This window comes from Scyliorhinus canicula, chromosome 17, assembly GCF_902713615.1.
Source record: "Scyliorhinus canicula chromosome 17, sScyCan1.1, whole genome shotgun sequence".
Taxonomy (NCBI): Eukaryota; Metazoa; Chordata; class Chondrichthyes; order Carcharhiniformes; family Scyliorhinidae; genus Scyliorhinus; species Scyliorhinus canicula.
Window position 1 is genome coordinate 102,450,618 of NC_052162.1, and position 21,848 is coordinate 102,472,465.

At 48.2% G+C, this 21,848-nt stretch overlaps 1 protein-coding gene across 3 annotated transcripts in view; it reads right to left on the minus strand.

Moving 5' to 3' along the window:
- LOC119952106 (zinc finger protein OZF-like) overlaps positions 1-13,212 on the minus strand; it is a 162,512-nt gene extending 149,300 nt beyond the window's left edge. The window contains exon 1 of one of the 3 annotated variants that reach the window (XM_038775672.1): positions 13,071-13,212. In XM_038775672.1, the coding sequence (XP_038631600.1) occupies positions 13,071-13,113 (43 nt within the window). In that variant the 5' untranslated portion in view covers positions 13,114-13,212. The remainder of the gene's footprint in view (positions 1-13,070) is intronic. The other 2 variants (XM_038775671.1, XM_038775670.1) reach the window with 2 other exon arrangements.
- Between the last annotated feature and the right edge of the window lie 8,636 nt (positions 13,213-21,848).

Genomic DNA, 21,848 nt, shown 5'->3' on the forward strand with positions numbered 1-21,848 from the left:
GCCAAACGACGATCGCTACCTTGACCCAGGCATTACTTATACCCGTGCCGACCAGTAGTAACAAGAAGTTGCAGACCAGAACGGAATGAAGGCCTTGTTCCCTGACCTTGCCTGTTCCTTCTTAGATAAGTATTAGTCGTTTAATGGTAGAAGTAAGTTAGTCTTTAGCGTGTGCATGAGTATTTATTATAATTGTTATAATAAACTCTAACTGTTTGGACTTACTAATTGGTGTATAGCTTTATTGCTTTGAACTGGACCTTGATACTTGTGACGGTGTCTCTTACGGCACCTGGCGACTCCAGAGCATAGAAACGAGAAACAGAGCCAAGCGAGTGTTAAGCACACTTCCTCTGCTGGAGGAGTTTTAAACACACTAACTCAGAACGAGCAACAGTAAGCAGACCAAGGCAGGCCAGCAGCACTGTTCAATTCCCGTACCAGCCTCCCGAACAGGTGCCGGAATGTGGCGACTAGGGGCTTTTCACAGTAACTTCATTTGAAGCCTACTCGTGACAATAAGCGATTTTCATTTTTCAAAGAGATGTGTTTAGAATCATAGTGAGCTTCCGGCACAGAAAGAGACCACTTGGCCCATAGGGTCAGCACCGGCTGTGAAACGGGCCATCCAACATAATCCCACCGGCCGTGCAGGTTCCAGTACTTCGAGACGCGCTCCCAGACATCTTTCAAATAAAACAAGGGTTTCTTTTCTGCCTCTACCCGGTCCGGCACAGAGTTCCAGGACTTCCGTGACACTCTGGGAGCCTCTGGACCTTTTCCCCCCATCACATCTTCAATCTTTCCATCAATCACGTTATATCTCTGCCTCGTCACTGAACTCTCTGCTAAAGTGCATATAATCTTTCCCATCCACTCTAGTCAGGCCACTCAGAATTTCACATCTCAATCCAATATCCCCCTCAGCCTCCTCTGTTCCAAGGGGCACAGCCCGAGCCTATCCAATCTTTCCTCATAGCTGCAATTTTCCAGTCCTGGGTGGTAACATCCTGGGAAATCTCCTCTGTTGAAGGTAAAAGGATAACCAGGGAAAGAGTAGGGCCCATTAAGGGCTACAGTGGTAGTTTGTGTTTGGAGCCGGAGGATGTCGGTAGGGTTCTAAATGAATACTTTGCGTCAGTGTTCGCTCGTGAGAGGGACAGTGTTGGTAAAGAAACCAGGGAGAAGGCTTGTAATAAAATAAGAGAGATTAACATAGATGGGGAGGAGCTTCTGAGTGGTCTGACAGGCTTAAGACAAATCTCTGTATCCCAGGCTATTGAGTGAGGCAAGACAGGAAGTAGCAAGGGCACTAGCAATAATTTTCAATTTTTCTTTGGCCACGGGAGAGGTGACGGAGGACTGGAGGATAGCCAATGTGGTCCCATTATTCAAGAAGGGAGGAAGGGATAAAGCAGGAAACTACAGGCCAATCAGTCCAATCTCCTGGTGGGAAACTATTGGCAGAAATTCTGAGAGCAAGAATTAATCTCTATTTGGAGAGGAATCAATGAGGAACAGTCAGCATGGTTTTGTTGATTGAATTTTATGAAGAGGTGACCAGGTGTGTAGATGAAGGAAATGCATTTGACGTAGTCTTGGATGTCAGCAAGACTTTTGATAAAGTCCCACATGGGAGACTAATAGCTAAGGTACGAACAAAGAAAATTACAGAACAGGAACAAGCCCTTGGACCCTCCAAGCCTGCACTGACCATGTTGCCTGTCTGAACTAAAACTCCCACTTCCTGGGGCCATATCCCTTTATTCCCATCCTATTCATGCATTTGTCAAGACGCCCCTTAAGTCACCTCGTATCTACTTTCATTACCTCCCCCTGCAGCGAGTTCCAGGCTCCCACCACCTTCATGTTAAAAAAAACGCCCTCGCGCAGCTCCTCTAAACCTTGCCCGCTCGCACCTTAAACCTATGCCCCCTAGAAATAACTCTTCCACCCTGGGAAAAAGCTTCTGACCAGCCACTCTGTCCATGCCCCTCATAATCTTATAGACCTCTATCAGGTCGCCCCTCAGCCTCTGTCGTTCGAATGAAAACAAACCGAGATTGTCCAACCTCACCTCATAGCTAATGCCCTCCATACCAGGCAACATCCTGGTAAATCTTTTCTGTACCCTCCCCAAAGCCTCCACATCCTTTTGATATGTAGCGACCGGAATTGAACACTATGTTCCAAGTGCAGCCGAACTAAGGTTCTATTCAGCTGCAACAGGACTTCCCAATTTTTAAACTCAATGCCCCAGCTGATGAAGGCAAGCATGCCGTATGCCTTCTTGACTAACTTCGCCACCTGCGTTGCCATTTTCAAGGACCTGTGTATATGTGCACCCAGATCCATTTGCGTATCAATACTTTTAAGGGTTCTGCCATTTACTATATATTTCCCATCTGCATTAGACCTTCCACATTGCATTACCTCACATTTTTCCGGATTAAACTCCATCTACCATCTCTCCTCCCAAGTCTCCAACCGATCTTTATATTGCTGTATCCTCTGACAGTCCTCATCACTATCCGCAATTCCACCAACCTTTGTGTCGTCTGCAAACTTACTCATCAGACCAGTTAAATTTTCCTACAAATCATTTATATATTACAAACAGCAAAGATCTCAGCATTGATCCCTGAGGAACCCCACTATTCACAGCCCTCCATTCAGAAACGCGCACTTCCATACTACCCAGTCTTCTCTGACTGAGCCAGTTCGGTAACCATCTTTCCAGCTCACCTGATCTCGTGCAACTTCACCTTCTGTACCAGTCTGCCATGAGGGACCTTGTCAAAGGACTTAATGAAGTCGATGTAGACAACATCCACGGCCTTACACTCATCAATCATCTTCATCGCTTCCTCGAAAAACTCGACCAAGTTAGTGAGACACGACCTCCCCCTCACAAAACCCCCGAAGGGCCTCCTTCTGCACTGTAAACTATATGATAAGATTCATGCTGCCTCTCGGTAATACGTCCACTTATTTCCAAGCGGGAGTAAATCATTTTTTTTATTCGTTCATGGACGTGGACGTCGCAGGCTGTGCCAGCATTTATTGCCCATCCCTAATTGCCCTTGAGAGGGCAGTTAAGAGTCAACCGCATTGCTGTGGGTCTGAAGTCACATGTGGGTCAGACCAGGTAAGGATGCAGATTTTCTTCCCTAAAGGTCATGAGTGAACCAACTGGGGTTTTTTTTAAACAGTACCAATACTGGAACGAAAGAGGTTGAGAGGCGACCTGATAGAGGTCTACAAAATTATGAGGGGCATAGACAGAGTGGATAGTCAGACGCTCTTCCCCAGGGTAGAGGGGTCAATTACTAGGGGGCATAGGTTTAAGGTGCGAGGGGCAAGGTTTAGAGGTGATGTACGAGGCAAGGTTTTTTGCACAGAGGGTAGCGGGTGATTGGAACTTGCTGCCAGAGGAGGTTGTGGAAGCAGGGACAATAATAAGGTTTAAGGGACATCTTGACAAATACATGAATAGGATGGGAATAGAGGGATACGGACCCCAGAAGTGTAGAAGATTTTAGTTTAGATGGGCAGCATGGTCGGTGCAGGCTTGGAGGGCCGAAGGGCCTATCCCTGTGCTATACTGTTCTTTGTTCTAACAATGATTTCATGGTCATCACAAGACATTTAATTCCAGATTTTTATGGAATTCAAATTCACCATCTGCAGTGGCAGAATTTGAACCTGGGACCCTCGATACTCTGGGTTACTAGTACAGCGACAATACCACTGCACCACCCTGTCTCGAAGATTCCTCTCCAATAATTTCCCGCCCACTGACATAAGGCTAACCGGCCTGTAATTACCTGGATTATCTTGCTATCCTTCTTAAATAAAGGAAGGACATTAGCTATTCTCTAATCCTCTGGGACCTCCCCTTAGTAGTGAGGATACAAAGATTTCTATCTTGCCTTTTTCAGTATTCTGGAGTGTTTCCCATTATGTCCTGGGGACTTGTCTACCTTAATGTTTTTCAAGACCCCCCAATACCTCTTCCTTTTTGATCACAAACATGACCCCAAACTATCTACACACCCTTCTCCATACTGATCATCCACCAAGTTCTTCTGTTTGGTGAATACTGACGCAAAGTACTCATTTAATACCTCGCCTATTTCCTCTGGCTCCACACATAGATTCCCTCCCCTGTCCTTCAGTGGGCCAATGCTCTCCCTGGCTACGCTCTTGTTCTTTATAAATGAATATAAAGAGCCCACGGGATCCATGGAAATATGGCAAATTGGATCCAAAATTGGTTGAGTGGCAAGAGTAGAGGGAGATGGTCGAGGTGTTTTTCTGACTGGAAGTTGGTGTCCAGTGAGGTCCTGCAGGTATCAGTGTTGAGGCCCTTGCTGTTTGTGGTTTATCGAAATGATTTAAATATGAATGTAGGAGGGCTGATCAGTAAGTTTGCAGATGATACGGAAATTGGTGAGGTAGTAAATTGTGAGGGGGGGATAGCCTTCAATTACAGGAGGATAAAGACCTGCGCGTCAGATGGACTGATCAGTGGCAAATGGAATAAGTGTAAGGCGATGCACAGTGTAAGGGCAGGACAAATAACAAAAGGGAATACATGATAACCGGCAGGATCCTGGGAAGCACCCGAGGATCAGAGGGTCCTTGGTATACTTGTACACCGGTCCCTTAAGGTAGCAGAGCAGTGGTTTAAGAAGGCACATGATATACTTGCCTTTATTGGACAAGTCAGAGAGTTTAAGAACAGTGAGGTTATGCTGGAACTGTATAAACCATTGTATTAGGCCACGGCTAGAGTATTGTACATAGTTCTGGAATCCACATTATAGGAGGGAGGTGATAGCACTGGAAATGGTGCAGAGGAGATTTACCAGGATGTTGCCTGAGCTGGAGAGACTGGATAGACCTGGATTGTTTTCCTTGGAGCAGAGGGGACTTTGGGGGGGTGGGGGGTGGGGGGGGGGGGGGGGGGGGGGGGGGGGGGATTGGATTGAGATGTATAAAACGAGGAACGTAGAATAGACAGAAATAAACCTTTCTCCTTGGTGGTGGGATTAATGACCGGTGGTGGGATTAATGACCAGTGGTGGGATTAATGACCAGTGGTGGGATTAATGACCAGTGGTGGGATTAATGACCAGTGGTGGGATTAATGACCAGTGGTGGGATTAATGACCAGTGGTGGGATTAATGACCAGTGGTGGGATTAATGACCAGTGGTGGGATTAATGACCAGTGGTGGGATTAATGACCAGGGGGCATAAATTTAAGGCTATGGGGCAGAAGGTTTAGAGGGAATGTGGGGGGAAACCTTTTTATCCAGAGGGTGTTGGGAATTTGGAACTCGCTGCCTGAAAGGGTGGTGGAGGCAGAGACGCTCATATCATTGAAGAAGTATTTAGATGTGCACTTGCGATCTGCGATTTGGGGCAGCACGGTAGCATGGTGGTTAGCATAAATGCTTCACAGCTCCAGGGCCCCAGGTTCGGTTCCTGGCTGGGTCACTGTCTGTGCGGAGTCTGCACGTCCTCCCCGTGTGTGCGTGGGTTTCCTCCGGGTGCTCCGGTTTCCTCCCACAGTCCAAAGATGTGCGGGTTAGGTGGATTGGCCATGCTAAATTACCCGTAGTGTCCTAATAAAAGTAGGGTTAAGGGGGAGGTTGTTGGGTTACGGGTATAGGGTGGATATGTGGGTTTGAGTAGGGTGATCATTGCTCGGCACAACATCGAGGGCCGAAGGGCCTGTTCTGTGCTGTACTGTTCTATGTTCTAAGGCTACAGGTAAAGTGCTGGACAATCGTATTAGAATAGTGGTTGTGTTTGACAGCAGCAGATATGATGGGCCAAAGGGCGTTTACTGTGCTGTTTGACTACGTTCCCTTTCAGAGGCCTTTGACAAGGTACCGCATGGTGGTTTGTTGCAAAAGGTTAAATCTCACAGAATCCAGGACAAGGTAGCCAATTGGATACAAAATTGGCTTGGTGACCAAAGCCAAAGGGTGGTTGTGGAGGGTTGGTTGTCAAACTGGAGGCCATGACCAGCGGTGTGCCTCAGGGATCGGTGCTGGGTCCACTGTTATTTGTGATACATATAAAATGATTTGGATGAGAATTTAGGAGACATGGTTAGTAAACTTGCAGATGACACCAAGATTGGTGGCATAGTGGATAGTGAAGGAGGTTATATATGATTGCAACAGGATCTTGACCAATTGGGCCAGTGGGCCAATGAATGGCAGATGGAGTTTAATTTGGATAAATGTGATGTGATGCATTTTTGTTGATCAAATCAGGGCAGGACCTATTCAGTTAATGGTAGGGAGTTGGGGACAGTTACAGAACAAAGAGATCTAGGAATATAGGTTGAAGGTGGATTCACAGGTGGACAGAGTGGTGAAGAAGGCATTCAGCATGCTAGGATTTATTGGTCAGAATATTGATACAGGAGTTGAGATGTCGTGTTAAAGTTGTGCAAGACTGTGGTTGGGGGGGGGGGGTTTGTTCTGCTGACGTGGGAGGGACTTGAAATAGGCACTGGAAAGGAGGTCGAGGGTGGAGGCAGCCAAAGGGCGGGCCAGGAATGGCGCGACGCACCAGGCTATCTCCGAAAGGCTATGGCTAACCGGCGGGGTGGGGGGGCATGGGTTGTGCCCCCGACCAGGCTGATCACCTGGAAAGTCAAGGGACTGAATGGGCCGGTTAAGAGGGCGCGGGTGTTCGCGCACTTGCGGGCTCTGAGGGCGGACGTAATTATGTTGCAGGAGACACATCTGAAAGTGTCTGACCAGACCAGGCTAAGGAAGGGCTGGATTAGCCAGGTCTTCCACTCGGACTTGGACTCGAAGTCCAGAGGGGTGGCAATCATGATCAACAAGCGCGTGCAATTTGAGGCAGAGGGCATATCCGCAGACAGGGGGGGCAGATACCTGATGGTACGGGGCAGACTGGAGGGGAGAAGAGTGGTGCTGGTGAATATATATGCCCCGAACTGGGATGACGTGGACTTCATTAAATGAATGCTGGGGAAGATCCCGGACCTGGATTCTCGCAGGCTAATAATGGGAGGGGACTTTAACATGGTCCTTGACCCGACTTTGGATCGGTCGTGTCCCAGAACGGGTAGACTCTCAGCAATGGCAAGGGAGCTGAAAGGGTTTATGGAGAAAATGGGGGCAGTGGACCCCTGGAGAGATAGACAGCCAACAGGTAGGGGCTACTCGTTTTACTCGCACGTCCATAAAGTATATTCTAGGATAGACTTCTTTGTACTAAGCAGGGACTGTATGGGGGAGGTAAAGAACACGGAATACTCGGCAATTACTATCTCAGACCATGCCCCGCATTGGGTGGACCTGCAGATCGGGGGAGCGAGCTACCAACGCCCGCAATGGAGGCTAGACGTGGGACTGCTGTCGGAGGAGGGGATCTGCGAGAGGCTTCGGAGATGTATGCAAAATTACCTGCAGGTGAATGACACGGGGGAGGTCTCAGCGGCGACCCTGTGGGAGGCGCTAAAGGCAGTAGTGCGGGTGGGGAGCTGATTTCAATTGGGGCCCACAGAGCCAAGGCAGACCGGGCAGAGATGGATAGATTGGTCAGGGAAATGGGTCGGATAGATGAAGAGCACGCGGAGTCCCCGGGGGAGGTTTTACTCAGGGAGAGGCAGAGACTACAGGCGGAACTGGGGGCGCTATCCACGAGTAGGGCCGTGGAACAGCTTAGGAAAGCGAGGGGAGTGGTGTGCGAGCATGGGGAAAAGGCTAGCAGACTGTTAGCGCAGCAACTCAGGAGGGAGGCGGCCAGGGAAATAGGTAGAGTGAGGGGCGGGGGGGGCGCAAAGTGGAGGACCCGGCAGAATTGAATAAGGTATTCCGGGACTTCTATCGTAAGCTGTATACTTCGGAGCCGCCGGAAGAACCGGAGGGGATGAAAAGGTTTCTGGACGGGTTAACCTTCCCAACAGTAGGTGGGGGGCGAGTGGAAGAGCTGGGGGCCCCGATTAGAGTAGAGGAGGTATTGGGGGGCCTAAAGGCCATGCAGTTGGGGAAGTCCCCGGGGCCGGATGGATACCCAGTAGAGTTCTATAGGAAGTTCTCTGAGCTGGTGGGCCCGGTCTTGGCGAGGGTTTTCAATGAGGCAAGGGACAGAGGGACCCTGCCGCCGACAATGTCACAAGCCACTATATCACTGAAGCGGGGTAAAGACCCGGAGGAGGCCAATCTCCCTGATTAATGTAGACGCCAAGCTCCTGGCAAAGGTACTGGCGGTTAGAATGGAGGACTGCGTACCGAAGGTGATTGGGGAGGATCAAACTGGGTTCGTGAAAGGTAGGCAGCTGGCGACCAACCTGAGATTAAGGTAGTGGTGGCAATGGACGCCGAGAAGGCCTTTGACCGGGTGGAGTGGGACTATCTATGGGAGGTGCTCGGACGGTTTGGGTTCGGGGAGGGATTGGATCAAATTATTATATCCGGCCCCGAGGGCCAGCGTCAGGACCAACAGAGAAGTGAAGTGTCGGAGTACTTTAGGTTGTACCGAGGGACCAGACAGGGCTGCCCGCTCTCCCCGATGCTGTTTGCGCTGGCCATAGAGCCGCTGGCGATTGCGCTGAGCCGCAGAGGGATGGAAGGGGATGGTGAGGGGCGGGGTTGAACATAGGGTCTCTCTTTATGCAGACGACCTGCTCCTGTACGTGTCGGACCCAGTGGCCGGGATGAGAAGTATACTGGGAATGCTGAGGAAGTTCGGCCAGTTCTCAGGATACAAATTAAATACGGTCAAGAGTGAAATGTTTGTGGTCCAGGCAAGGGGCCAGGAGAAGATTGAGAGGGCTACCGTTTAGGGTTTGGTACGTTTCGGCGTGGCCAGTTCGGCGTAGCCGATTCGACGGAGTAATTTTTCGGCGGAGGGACGTTTCGGCGTCAAATTAGTTATAGTCGCAAAATGTTTGTGCAGCCCATTTAGAACCATAGAACAGTACAGCACAGAACAGGCCCTTCGGCCCTCGATGTTGTGCCGAGCAATGATCACCCTACTCAAACCCACATATCCACCCTATACCCGTAACCCAACAACCCCCCCCCCCCACTCCTTTAACCTTACTTTTTAGGACGCTACGGGCAATTTGGCATGGCCAATCCACCTAACCCGCACATCTTTGGACTGTGGGAGGAAACCGGAGCACCCGGAGGAAACCCACGCACACACGGGGAGGACGTGCAGACTCCGCACAGACAGTGACCCAGCCGGGAATCAAACCTGGGACCCTGGAGCTGTGAAGCATTTATGCTAACCACCATGCTACCGTGCTGCCCCGATTTCTTGTATCTTTTCCTTCCAGCCGCCTCAGATATTGTGTTTGTGCACCAAACCGGGTCTCTTAAAGAAAGGCACCAACATTAAACCAGTTCGCCAGTGATCTACACTGCTGTCTGACTTTACACAGCCGGTGTTACTGAAGATATCGTGTTTGTGCACCAAGCCGGGTCTCTTAAAGAAAGCCGGTGTTACTGAAAGTATTGAAGCAGCTGCCCAGTGATCTACACTGCTGTCTGACTTAACACATTGTAGATCACTGGCGAACTGGTTTAATGTTGGTGCCTTTCTTTAAGAGACCCGGCTTGGTGCACAAACACGATATCTTCAGTAACACCGGCTGTGTAAAGTCAGACCCGGTTTGGTGCACAAACACGATATCTGAGGCGGCTGGAAGGAAAAGATACAAGAAATGGGCTGCACAAACATTTTGCGACTATAACTAATTTGACGTCCCTCCGCCGAAAAACTCCTCCGCCGAATCGGCCACGCTGAAACGTCCCATTCCAATCGGCTACGCCGAACTGGCCCCGCCGAATCGGCCACGCCGAACTGGCCACGCCGAAACGTCCCATCCCCACCGTTTAGGTTGGTTGAGGAAAATTTCCGGTATTTGGGAATCCAGGTGGCGCGAGACTGGGGCAGGCTGCATAAGTTAAATTTGGCCAGGGTGGTGGAGCAAATGAAGGGAGAGTTTCGGAGATGGGATGCACTCCCGCTGTCAGGGAGGGTGCAGACTGTAAAGATGACAATCCTCCCTCGATTTCTGTTTATTTTTCAGTGCCTCCCGATCTTTATCCCACAGTCCTTCTTCAAAAGAGTTAACGGGATGATCATGAGCTTTGTCTGGGCGGGAAAATCCCCGCGGGTGAAGAAGGCGATGTTGGAGAGGAACCGCAGCGAGGGAGGGCTGGCTTTGCCGAGTCTGATTAATTATTACTGGCCGGCCAACATCGCTATGATAAGGAAGTGGATGGTGGGTACGGGGTCTATTTGGGAGCGGGTGGAGGCGGCTTCGTGCAGGGGCTCCAGCTTGGCAGCCCTGGTCACGGCTCCTCTACCGCTGCCGCCGGCCAAGTACACCACCAGCCCGGTAGTGGTGGCGACCCTGCGGATATGGGGCCAGTGGAGGAGGCATGTAGGGGAGATGGGGGCGTCTGTCTGGGCGCCAATCTGCGACAACCATCGGTTTGCCCCCGGGAGTATGGCGGCGGGCGGGTAGGGTGGGTGATATGTTCCTGGAAGGGAGCTTTGCGAGTTTGAGGAGCTTGGAGGAGAAATTTGGGTTGGTAAGGGGAAATTATTTTAGATACCTACAGTTGCGGGACTTTGTTCGTAGACAGGTCCCATCTTTCCCACGCCTCCCGCCAATGGGGATCCTAGACAGAATAGTCTCTAGGAGGGAAGAAGGGGAGGGTAGAATCTCGGGTATTTATAAGGTGCTCATGAGGGAGGAAGGGTCCCAGACAGAGGAACTGAAACTTAAATGGGAGGAGGAGCTAGGCGGGGAAATGAGGATGGGCTGTGGGCAGAGGCCCTGAGTAGGGTAAGTTCGACATGTGCTAGGCTCGGGCTGATTCAATGGGTCGTTCACCGGGCCCATATGACGGTGGCTCGGATGAGCAAATTCTTCGGGATAGAGGACAAATGCGCTAGGTGCGCGGGAGGACCAGCGAACCACGTTCACATGTTTTGGGCATGCCCTAAGCTGAGGGGGTACTGGGAGGGATTTGCGGGGGTCATGTCCCGGGTGCTAAAAACAAGGGTAGTGATGAGTCCAGGGGTGGCAATTTTGGGGGTTTCGGAAGACCCGGGGGTCCAGGGGGAGAAAGAGGCCGATGTTTTGGCCTTTGCTTCCCTGGTAGCCCGGCGACGAATACTATTGGCGTGGAGGGACTCAAAGCCCCCGAAGACTGAGTGGTGGCTTGCGGACATGTCGAGTTTCCTGGGTATGGAAAAAATTAAGTTTGCCATAGGGGATCTGTGCAGGGGTTCGCCCGGAGGTGGCAACCATTTATTGACTTCTTTGCGGGAGAGTGAGCGTCAGCAGGGGGTGGGGGGGTAAGAGTAGAGTAGGAGGGAAAATATGGCGGGTAGTACCGGTGGGAGAGGAGCTGGCTTGTGCAATATGTTACGATGGAAGTATTGAAAGTACGTGGATGTTTGCACATTTTTGCTTTCTTTCTGATGATGTCTGTAACTGTTTATAAAGCCAAAAACTACCTCAATAAAATTGTTTATTAAAAAAAAAGTTGTGCAAGACATTGGTAAAACCACACATGGAATACTGTATTCAGTTCTGGTCACCCTATTATAGGAAGAATATTGTTCAACCAGAAAGGGTGCAGAAGAGATTTACGAGGATGCTACCAGCACTTGATGGTCTGAGTTATGAGAGACTCGATAGGCTGGGACTTTTTTCCCTGGAACATAAGGGGCTTAGGTCTTATAGAGGGCGATAAGTAATGAGTCAACATCTTTTCTCAAAGGTAGAGGAGTCTAGAACTAGAGGGCATGTTTCAGGTGAGAGGAGAGAGATACAAAAGAGATCAGAGGGGAAATTTCTTCACACAGAGGGTGGTGAGCATCTGGAACAGGCTGCCAGAGGTAGTAGTAGGAGAGGCGGGCATAACTTTGTCCTTTAAAAAGCAGTTAGACAGTTACATGGGCAGGTGGGTATAGAGGGATATGGGCCAAATGCAGGTTTAGTAATAGAAACTGGGCAGCATGGACCGGCTGGGCCTGTTTCCATGCTGTAAACATCGGAAATGAAAAAATGAAAATCGCTTATTGTCACGAGTAGGCTTCAATGAAGTTACTGTGAAAAGCCCCTAGTCGCCACATTTCAGCACCTGTCCGGGGAGGCTGATACGGGAATTGAACCGTGCTGCTGGCCTGCTTGGTCTGCTTTAAAAGCCAGCGATTTAGCCCAGTGAGCTCTACATCGTTTCTGGATTGATGGCATGAAAACAGTGACAAAAACATAGTACTCAAGTTGTGGCCTAGCTAGCGTTTTATCCAGCATAACCTCTCAGCTCTGATTCATGGGGCAGACCAGGCAGTGATTGGTCTCTGCGAGGAATGGGATTGTGAGGTCATGGGACAGACCAGGCTGTGCTTGGTCTCTGGGAGGAATGGGATTATGAGGTCATGTGGCAGATAAGGCTGTGATTGGTCACTGGGAGGAATGGGATTGTGAGGTCATGTGGCAGATAAGGCTGTGATTGTTCACTGGGAGGAATGGGATTGTGAGGTCATGTGGCAGATAAGGCTGTGATTGTTCACTGGGAGGAATGGGATTGTGAGGTCATGTGGCAGATAAGGCTGTGATTGTTCACTGGGAGGAATGGGATTATGAGGTCATGTGGCAGATAAAGCTGTGATTGGTCACTGGGACGAATGGGACTGTGAGGTCATGGAGCAGACCAGGCTGTGATTGGTCACTGGGAGGAATGGGATTGTGAGGTCATGCGGCAGATAAGGCTGTGATTAGGCACTGGGAGGAATGGGACTGTCCCTTTCTCCCGGTTCCTGCATCAAGGTGGCGGTTGCGCATGCTCCTGGCTGCCTGGTGCTGCTGTAAGATGGCTGCCGAAGCTAGCTCTCTCCCCGCCGCCATTTCCCAAACTCCGAGTCCGCACTGAGTCACTCAGGAGCCAAGCAGCTCCGGACAACGGTGAGGCTGCTCCAGACAACGGTGTAGAGACGATCGGGCGGGCGTTGTAAGGTGGCGGAGTCGTTGGCCTAGAAACCTACCTCTTCCGGAGCGGCAGGCCGAGGCCCCGCTCCCGGTCGCCATCCTCCTTTTTCGGGCAACATCCAACAATGAGCTGCGTACCAACGCCTGCGCACTCGTTAGGTCCCGCCCACTCTGATAATGGCGTCACGGTAACGGAACAATGGAAGGCGTGGCCTAGAGGCGCCACGCGCCCTGGAGAGGGCGGGCCATATCCGCACGCCACCAACCCGGAAAAGCGTAAGGAGGGATTTTTGGGGGGGGCGGGGGGAAGGGTCCGGCCAATCGGAGGGCAAGACCCTCAAACCCCATCAATCAAAAGACAGCGCCCTCGCGTGAATGGTCCGTGTTATAGCAGGAGGGGGCCCGACCATCATTGAAGTGGGGCGGGAGGTGGGGTACTCTTGGTGACAGCAATCGACATTGTATATTTTACAGCATAGAAAGGCCCATCGTATCCACGCCAGCCATCAAGAGTGTATTTACTCTAATCTGAGAGATTAGGTGTTATACCCAAGTGTCTTTCAAACTTCTTTCCCGGCACCCACTTTTACAAAGAGGTGGACCTTCGGGAACCGTGCTGGTTGACGTTTGCGAGACAGGCGGCTGACATTAGGATTATTGCTTACTTGGACTGGGGTGAGCATAGTAAGAAGTCTTACAACACCAGGTTAAAGTCCAACAGGTTTGTCTCAAACACAAACTTTAGGAGCACTGCTCCTTCCTCAGGTGAATGGAGAGGTATGATTTTGGAGAGTAGTCCATGGTGAGACTGATTGATGATAGGATGGAAGTTATTGATGTCATCGTGCAGTCGTGTGAAACGCTGCGAAAACGGAGGAACAGACATGGCACGACAATTGCCAGGCAGGAATGTTCCCTTGTTGGGGAGGTTTTAAACTAATGTGGCAGGGTATGGGAACCAGATTAGGAAGTTAGACGTCAGTAAAGAAGCAGCAACTAAAGCCAGTAAGGTACGTGATAATAAACTCCATGTGACTAAGGGGAAGAGTAGACGGAAGAGATGATGAACGCAAAGGGACAGATGGTCTGAGGTGCATTTGTTTTAATGTGAGAAGTGTAGCAGGTAAGGCAGATGAACTGAGAGCTTGGATCAGTACCTGGGAATATGATGTTATTGGTATTACTGAAACTTGGTTGAGGGAAGGGCAGGACTGGCAACTGAATATCCCAGGGTATAGATGCTTCAGGAGGGATAGAGAGGGAGGTAGAAGGGGTGGATGAGTTGCATTATTCATCAGAGATGATATCACAGCTGTGATTAAGGAGGGCACGATGGAGGATTCGAGCACTGAGGCAATATGGGTGGAGCTAAGAAATAGGAAGGGTGCAGTAACATTGTTGGGACTTTACTAAAGGCCTCCCAAAAGTGAGTATGAAGGAGAGGTACAAATATGCAGACAGATTATAGAAAAATGTAGGAGCAATAGGGTGGTTGTGATGGGAGATTTTAACTTCCCCAACATTGAATGGGATCCGTGTAGTGTTGGAGGCGCAAATGGAGCAGAGTTTGTAAGGAGCATCCAGGAGAGTTTTTTAGAGCAGTATGTAAATAGTCCAACTCGGGAAGGGGCCATACTGGACCTGGTATTGGGGAATGATCCCGGCCAGGTGGTTGATGTTTCAGTCGGTGATTACTTTGGGAATAGCGATCACAATTCCGTAAGTTTTAGAATACTCATGGACAAAGACGAGAGTGGTCCTAAAGGAAGAGTGCTAAATTGGGGAAAGGCCGAGTATAACAAAATTCGGCAGGAGCTAGGGAATGTGGATTGGGAGCAGCTGTTTAAGGGTAAATCCACATTTGAAATGTGGGAGTCTTTTAAGGAAAGGTTGATTAGAGTGCAGGACAGACATGTTCCTGTGAAAATGAGAGATAGAAATGGCAAGGTTAGGGAACCATGGATGACGGGTGAAATTGTGAGACTAGCTAAGATGAAAAAGGAAGCATGTAAGATCGAGGCGACTCAAAACTGATGAAGCTTTGGAGGAATATCGGGAAAGTAGGACGAATCTCAAACGTGCAATAAAGAGGGCTGAAAGGGGTTATGAAATATCTTTAGCTAACAGGGTTAAGGAAAATCCCAAAGCCTTTTATTCGTATGTAAGGAGCAAGAGGGTAACTAGAGAAAGGATTGGCCCACTCAAAGACAAAAGAGGGAATTTATGCGTGGACTCAGAGGAAATGGGTGAGATTCTTAATGAGTAATTTGCATCGGTATTCACAAAGGAGAGGGACAAGACGGATGTTGAGGCTAGGGATGGATGTTTAAATACACTAGGTCAAGTTGTCATATGGAAAGGGGAAGTTTTGGGTATTCTAAAAGACATCAAAGTGGACAAGTCCCCAGGACCGAATGGGATCTATTCCAGGTTACTGAGGGAAGCGAGGGTCGACATAGCTGGGGCCTTAACAGATATCTTTGCAGCATCCTTGAGCTCGGGTGAGGTCCCGGAGGACTGGAGAATTGCTAATGTCCCTTTATTTAAGAAGGGTGGCAGGGAAAATCCAGGGAATTATAGACCCTGTCAGCTTGACGTCAGTGGTAAGCAAACTGTTGGAGAAGATACTGAGGGATAGGATCTATTCACATCTGGAAGAAAATAGACTTATCAGTGATAGGCAGCATGGTTTTGTGCAGGGAAAGTCATGTCTTACAAACCTAATAGAATTCTTTGAGGAAGTGACAAAGTTAATTGATGAGGGAAGGGCTGTAGATGTCATATACATGAACTTTAGTAATGAGTTTGATCGGTTTCCCATGGCAGGTTGATGGAAAAAGTGAAGTCATATGGGGTTCAGGGTGTACTAGCTAGATGGATAAAGAACTGGCTGGGCAACAGGACAGAGAGTAGTGGTGGAAGGGAGTGTCTCAAATTGGAGAAGGATGACTAGTGGTGTTCCACAGGGATCCGTGCTCGGACCATTGTTGTTTGTGATCTACATAAATGACCTGAAGGAAGGTATAGGTGGTCTGATTAGCAAGTTTAGAGATGATACTAAGATTGGTGGAGTTGCAGATAGCGAGGAGGACTGTCAGAGAATGCAACAAAATATAGATAGATTGGAGAGTTGGGCAGAGAAATGGCAGATGGAGTTCAATCCAGGCAAATGCAAGGTGATGCATTTTGGAAGATCAAATTCAAGAGCGGACTATATGGTCAATGGAAGGGTCCTGGGGAAAATTGATGTACAGAGAGATCTGGGAGTTCAGGTCCATTGTACCCTGAAGGTGGCAACGCAGGTGGATAGAGTGGTCAAGAAGGCATACAGCATGCTTGCCTTCATTGGACGAGGTATTGAGTACAAGAGTCGGCAGGTCATGTTACAGTTGTATTGGACTTTGGTTCGGCCACATTTGGAATACTGCATGCAGTTCTGGTCGCCATATTACCAGAAGGATGTGGATGCTTTGGAGAGGGTGCAGAGTAGGTTCACCAGGATGTTGCCTGGTATGGAGGGTGCTAGCTAAGAAGAAAGGTTGAGTAGATTAGGATTGTTTTTGTTGGAAAGACGGAGGTTGAGGGGGGACCTGATTGAGGTATACAAAATTATGAGAGGTATGGACAGGGTGGATAGCAACAAGCTTTTTCCAAGAGTGGGGGTGTCAGTTAAAAGGGATCACGATTTCAAGGTGAGGGGGAGAAAGTTTAAGGCAGATGTGCGTGGAAAGTTTTTTACGCAGAGGGTGGTGGGTGCCTGGAACGCTTTACCAGCGGAGGTGGTAGAGGCGGGCACAATAGCATCATTTAAGAGGCATCTAAGGGCAGCACGGTAGCATTGTGGATAGCACAATCGCTTCACAGCTCCAGGGTCCCAAGTTCGATTCCGGCTTGGGTCACTGTCTGTGCGGAGTCTGCACATCCTCCCCATGTGCGTGGGTTTCCTCCGGCTGCTCTGGTTTCCTCCCACAGTCCAAAGATGTGCAAGTTAGGTGGATTGGACATGATAAATTGCCCTTAGTGTCCAAAATTGTCCTTAGTGTTGGGTGGGGTTACTGGGTTATGGGGATAGGGTGGAGGTGTTAACCTTGGGTAGGGTGATCTTTCCAGGAGCCGGTGCAGACTCAATGGGCCGAATGGCCTCCTTCAGCACTGTAAATTCTATGATCTAGACAGGTATATGAACGGGCGGGCTTGGAAAATAGGAGACAGGTTTAGATAACGGATCTGGATCGGCGCAGGCTGGGAGGGCCAAAGGGCCTGTTCCTGTGCTGTAATTTTCTTTGTTCTTCCAGTCGGGGAACACTTCAGCAGTCAAGGGCATTCAGCCTCTGATCTCCGTGTAAGCGTTCGCCAAGGCGGCCTTCAGGACACGCGACAATGCAGAATCACCGAACAGTAACTTATAGTCAAGTTCCGCGCACATAAGTACGGCCTCAACCGAGACCTGGGATTCATGTCGCATTACATTCACCCCCCACCATCTGGCCTGGGCTTATGAAATCCTACCAACTGTCCTTGCTCGAGACAATTCACACCTCTTTAACCTGGGGTTACCCATCTCTCTGGATCTGTAAAGACTTAATTACTTGCAAATGCTCGCATTTAAAGCATTGTCTTGCATCTTTGACTTTGTTTATATATATGTTTCACGAACCTACCTTACATTCACCTGAGGAAGGAGCAGTGCTCCTTCAAAGCTAGTGATTTGAAACAAGCCTGTTGGACTTTAACCTGGTGTTGTAAGACTTCTTACTGCACGTAACACACATGGGCTTTGCATCCTGATTTCCAATTACACAATTAAAGCCATACCTCAAGAAATCATCTTGATACTGTGTTTTTCCCTGTTTCAGTTTCTTCTTAATTGTTTGTTCACCAGAGGCACTGGCGCTCAGGATATAGCTCACACCAGCACTGCCTTGTCCTACCTTAGACTCTCCTGGGAAGGTCTTTCCACCAGATTTAGTTGTGAGATCCTGGTATGTTTGTTACATTTTTTGCTGGCAGCTACAAAATGGGCGAATTTCACCTCTAAGAAGCTTTGGTGTGCCGGACGCGTGACCGCTGCCTCTGGCAGAAAAACTCATCATTCATATTTCAAGGCCGATTTTGGCCGGCGTTTTTTTTTCAACTTTGAAACTTTATTTCTCAGATGTAGTTTTTCTAAATTGATGACTTTTTACTGCTAAAAATTAAAACAAATCCAGTTGAACTTGTGCATCCTTACATTTACACACAAACTTTATTTTAAATATATTACTATTTCTTTAGAACTGTAACCAATTATAGACAAAAGCACAACCTTGTTTTTACTTTACAAACTCTGACTTTAGGGAAGATGAAGTAACTTGTCAAACACACACAATGTCACACTATTTATTTCTGGTTCCACTGCATTGCACTATCCAAACATCCAAGTCACCTCCTGCTACATTCTCACCAAAGGCTTTGCGCAGGTCAAGGAGACACAGCCGGAGTGAGACACATCCAGAGTGGGAATTGGAACTTGGTAATTTAGTGCCAATGACTGTGAGATGTGGCAGGTCCGGGAGGCTTCCTGCATCCCGGGTGGCTTCATCTGCAAAAAATGTAACAAACATACCAGGATCTCACAACTAAATCTGGTGGAAAGACATAAGAACATAAGAACTAGGAGCAGGAGTAGGCCATCTGGCCCCTCGAGCCTGCTCCGCCATTCAATTAGATCATGGCTGATCTTTTGTGGACTCAGCTCCACTTTCCGGCCTGAACACCATAACCCTTAATCCCTTTATTCTTCAAAAAACTATCTATCTTTACCTTAAAAACATGTAATGAAGGAGCCCTAACTGCTTCACTGGGCAAGGAATTCTATAGATTCACAACCCTTTGGGTGAAGAAGTTCCTCCTAAACTCAGTCCTAAATCTACTTCCCCTTATTTTGAGGCTATGCCCCCTAGTTCTGCTGTCACCCGCCAGTGGAAACAACCTGCCCGCATCTATCCTATCCCCTTCATAATTTTAAATGTTTCTATAAGATCCCCCCTCATCCTTCTAAATTCCAACGAGTACAGTCCCAGTCTACTCAACCTCTCCTCATAATCCAACCCCTTCAGCTCTGGGATTAACCTAGTGAATCTCCTCTGCACACCCTCCAGCGCCAGTACGTCCTTTCTCAAGTAAGGAGACCAAAACTGAACACAATACTCCAGGTGTGGCCGCACTAACACCTTATACAATTGCAACATAACCTCCCTAGTCTTAAACTCCATCCCTCTAGCAATGAAGGTCAAAGTTCCATTTGCCTTCTTAATCACCTGTTGCACTTGTAAACCAACCTTCTGTGACTCATGCACTAGCACACCCAAGTCTCTCTGAACAGCGGCATGCTTTAATATTTTATCGTTTAAATAATAATCCCGTTTGCTGTTATTCCTACCAAAATGGATAACCTCACATTTGTCAACATTGTATTCCATCTGCCAGACCCGAGCCCATTCACTTAACCTATCCAAATCCCTCTGCAGACTTCCAGTATCCTCTGCACTTTTAGCTTTACCACTCATCTTAGTGTCATCTGCAAACTTGGACACATTGCCCTTGGTCCCCAACTCCAAATCATCAATGTAAATTGTGAACAATTGTGGGCCCAACACGGATCCCTGAGGGAAACCACTAGCTACTGATTGCCAACCAGAGAAACACCCATTTATCCCAACTCTTTGCTTTCTATTAAGTAACCAATCCTCTATCCATGCTACTACTTTACCCTTAATGCCATGCATCTTTATCTTATGCAGCAACCTTTTGTGTGGCACCTTGTCAAAGGCTTTCTGGAAATCCAGATATACCACATCCATCGGCTCCCCGTTATCTACTGCACTGGTAATGTCCTCAAAAAATTCCACTAAATTAGTTAAGCATGACCTGCCTTTAACGAACCCATGCTGCGTCTGCTCAATGGGACAATTTCTATCCAGATGCCTCGCAATTTCTTCCTTGATGATAGATTCCAGCATCTTCCCTATTACCAAAGTTAAACTCACTGGCCTATAATTTCCTGCTTTCTGCCTACCTCCTTTTTTAAACAGTGGCGTCACGTTTGCTAATTTCCAATCCACCGGGACCACCCCAGAGTCTAGTGAATTTCGGTAAATTATCACTAGTGCATCTGCAATTTCCCTAGCCATCTCTTTTAGCACTCTGGGATGCATTCCATCAGGGCCAGGAGACTTGTCTACCTTTAGCCCCATTAGCTTGCCCATCACTCCCTCCTTAGTGATAACAATCCTCTCAAGGTCCTCACCTGTCATAGCCTCATTTCTATCAGTCGCTGGCATGTTATTTGTGTCTTCCACTGTGAGGACCGACCCAAAAAACCTGTTCAGTTCCTCAGCCATTTCCTCATTTCCCATTATTAAAACTCCCTTCTCATCCTCTAAAGGACCAATATTTACCTTAGCCACTCTTTTTTGCTTTATATATTTGTAAAAACTTTTACTGTCTGTTTTTATATTCTGAGCAAGTTTACTCTCATACTCTATCTTACTCTTCTTTATAGCTTTTTTAGTAGCTTTCTGTTGCCCCCTAAAGATTTCCCAGTCCTCTAATCTCCCAGCAATCTTTGCCACTTTATATGCTTTTTCCTTCAATTTGATACTCTCCCTTATTTCCTTAGATATCCACGGTCGATTTTCCCTCTTTCTTCCGTCCTTCCTTTTTGTTGGTATAAACCTTTGCTGAGCACTGTGAAAAATCGCTTGGAAGGTTCTCCACTGTTCCTCAACTGTTCCACCATAAAGTCTTAGCTCCCAGGGTACCTTAGCTAGTTCTTCTCTCATCCCCTTGTAATCTCCTTTGTTTAAACACAAAACACTAGTATTTGATTTTACTTTCTCACCCTCCATCTGTATTTTAAATTCCACCATATTGTGATCGCTCCTTCCGAGAGGATCCCTAACTATGAGATCATGAATCAATCCTGTCTCATTACACAGGACAAGATCTAGGACCGGTTGTTCCCTCGTAGGTTCCATTACATACTGTTCTAGGAAACTATCGCGGATACATTCTATAAACTCCTCCTCACGGTTGCCTTGACCGACCTGGTTAAACCAATCGACATGTAGATTAAAATCCCCCATGATAACTGCTGTACCATTTCTACATGCATCAGTTATTTCTTTGTTTATTGCCTGCCCCACCATCTCGTTACTATTTGGTGGCCGATAGACTACTCCTATCAGTGACTTTTTCGCCTTACTATTCCTGATTTCCACCCAAATGGATTCAACCTTATCCTCCATAGCACCGATGTCATCCCTTACTATTGCCCGGATGTCATCCTTAAATAACAGAGCAACACCACCTCCCTTACCATCCACTCTGTCCTTCCGAATAGTTTGATACCCTCGGATATTTAACTCCCAGTCGTGACCATCCTTTAACCATGTTTCAGTAATGGCCACTAAATCATAGTCCTTCACGATGATTTGTGCCACCAACTCATTTACTTTATTCCGAATACTACGAGCATTCAGGTAAAGTACACTTATGTTGGTTTTTTTTACCTCTGTTTTGAATCTTAACATCTCCAGTTTTATTCCTTTTGTTATTACTGGGCCTATTCACTGTGCTCCCCTCAGTCACTGTACCTTGTACTGTCGCCCTTATGGATTTCTGACTATGTCTTCTCTGCCTTGCACTTTTCCCCTTACTTCCTTTTGTTTCTGTCCCAGTTTTACTACCTTCCAACTTCCTGCATTGGTTCCCATCCCCCTGCCACATTAGTTTAAACCCTCCCCAACAGCTCTAGAAAACACCCCACCTACGACATCGGTTCCAGTCCTGCC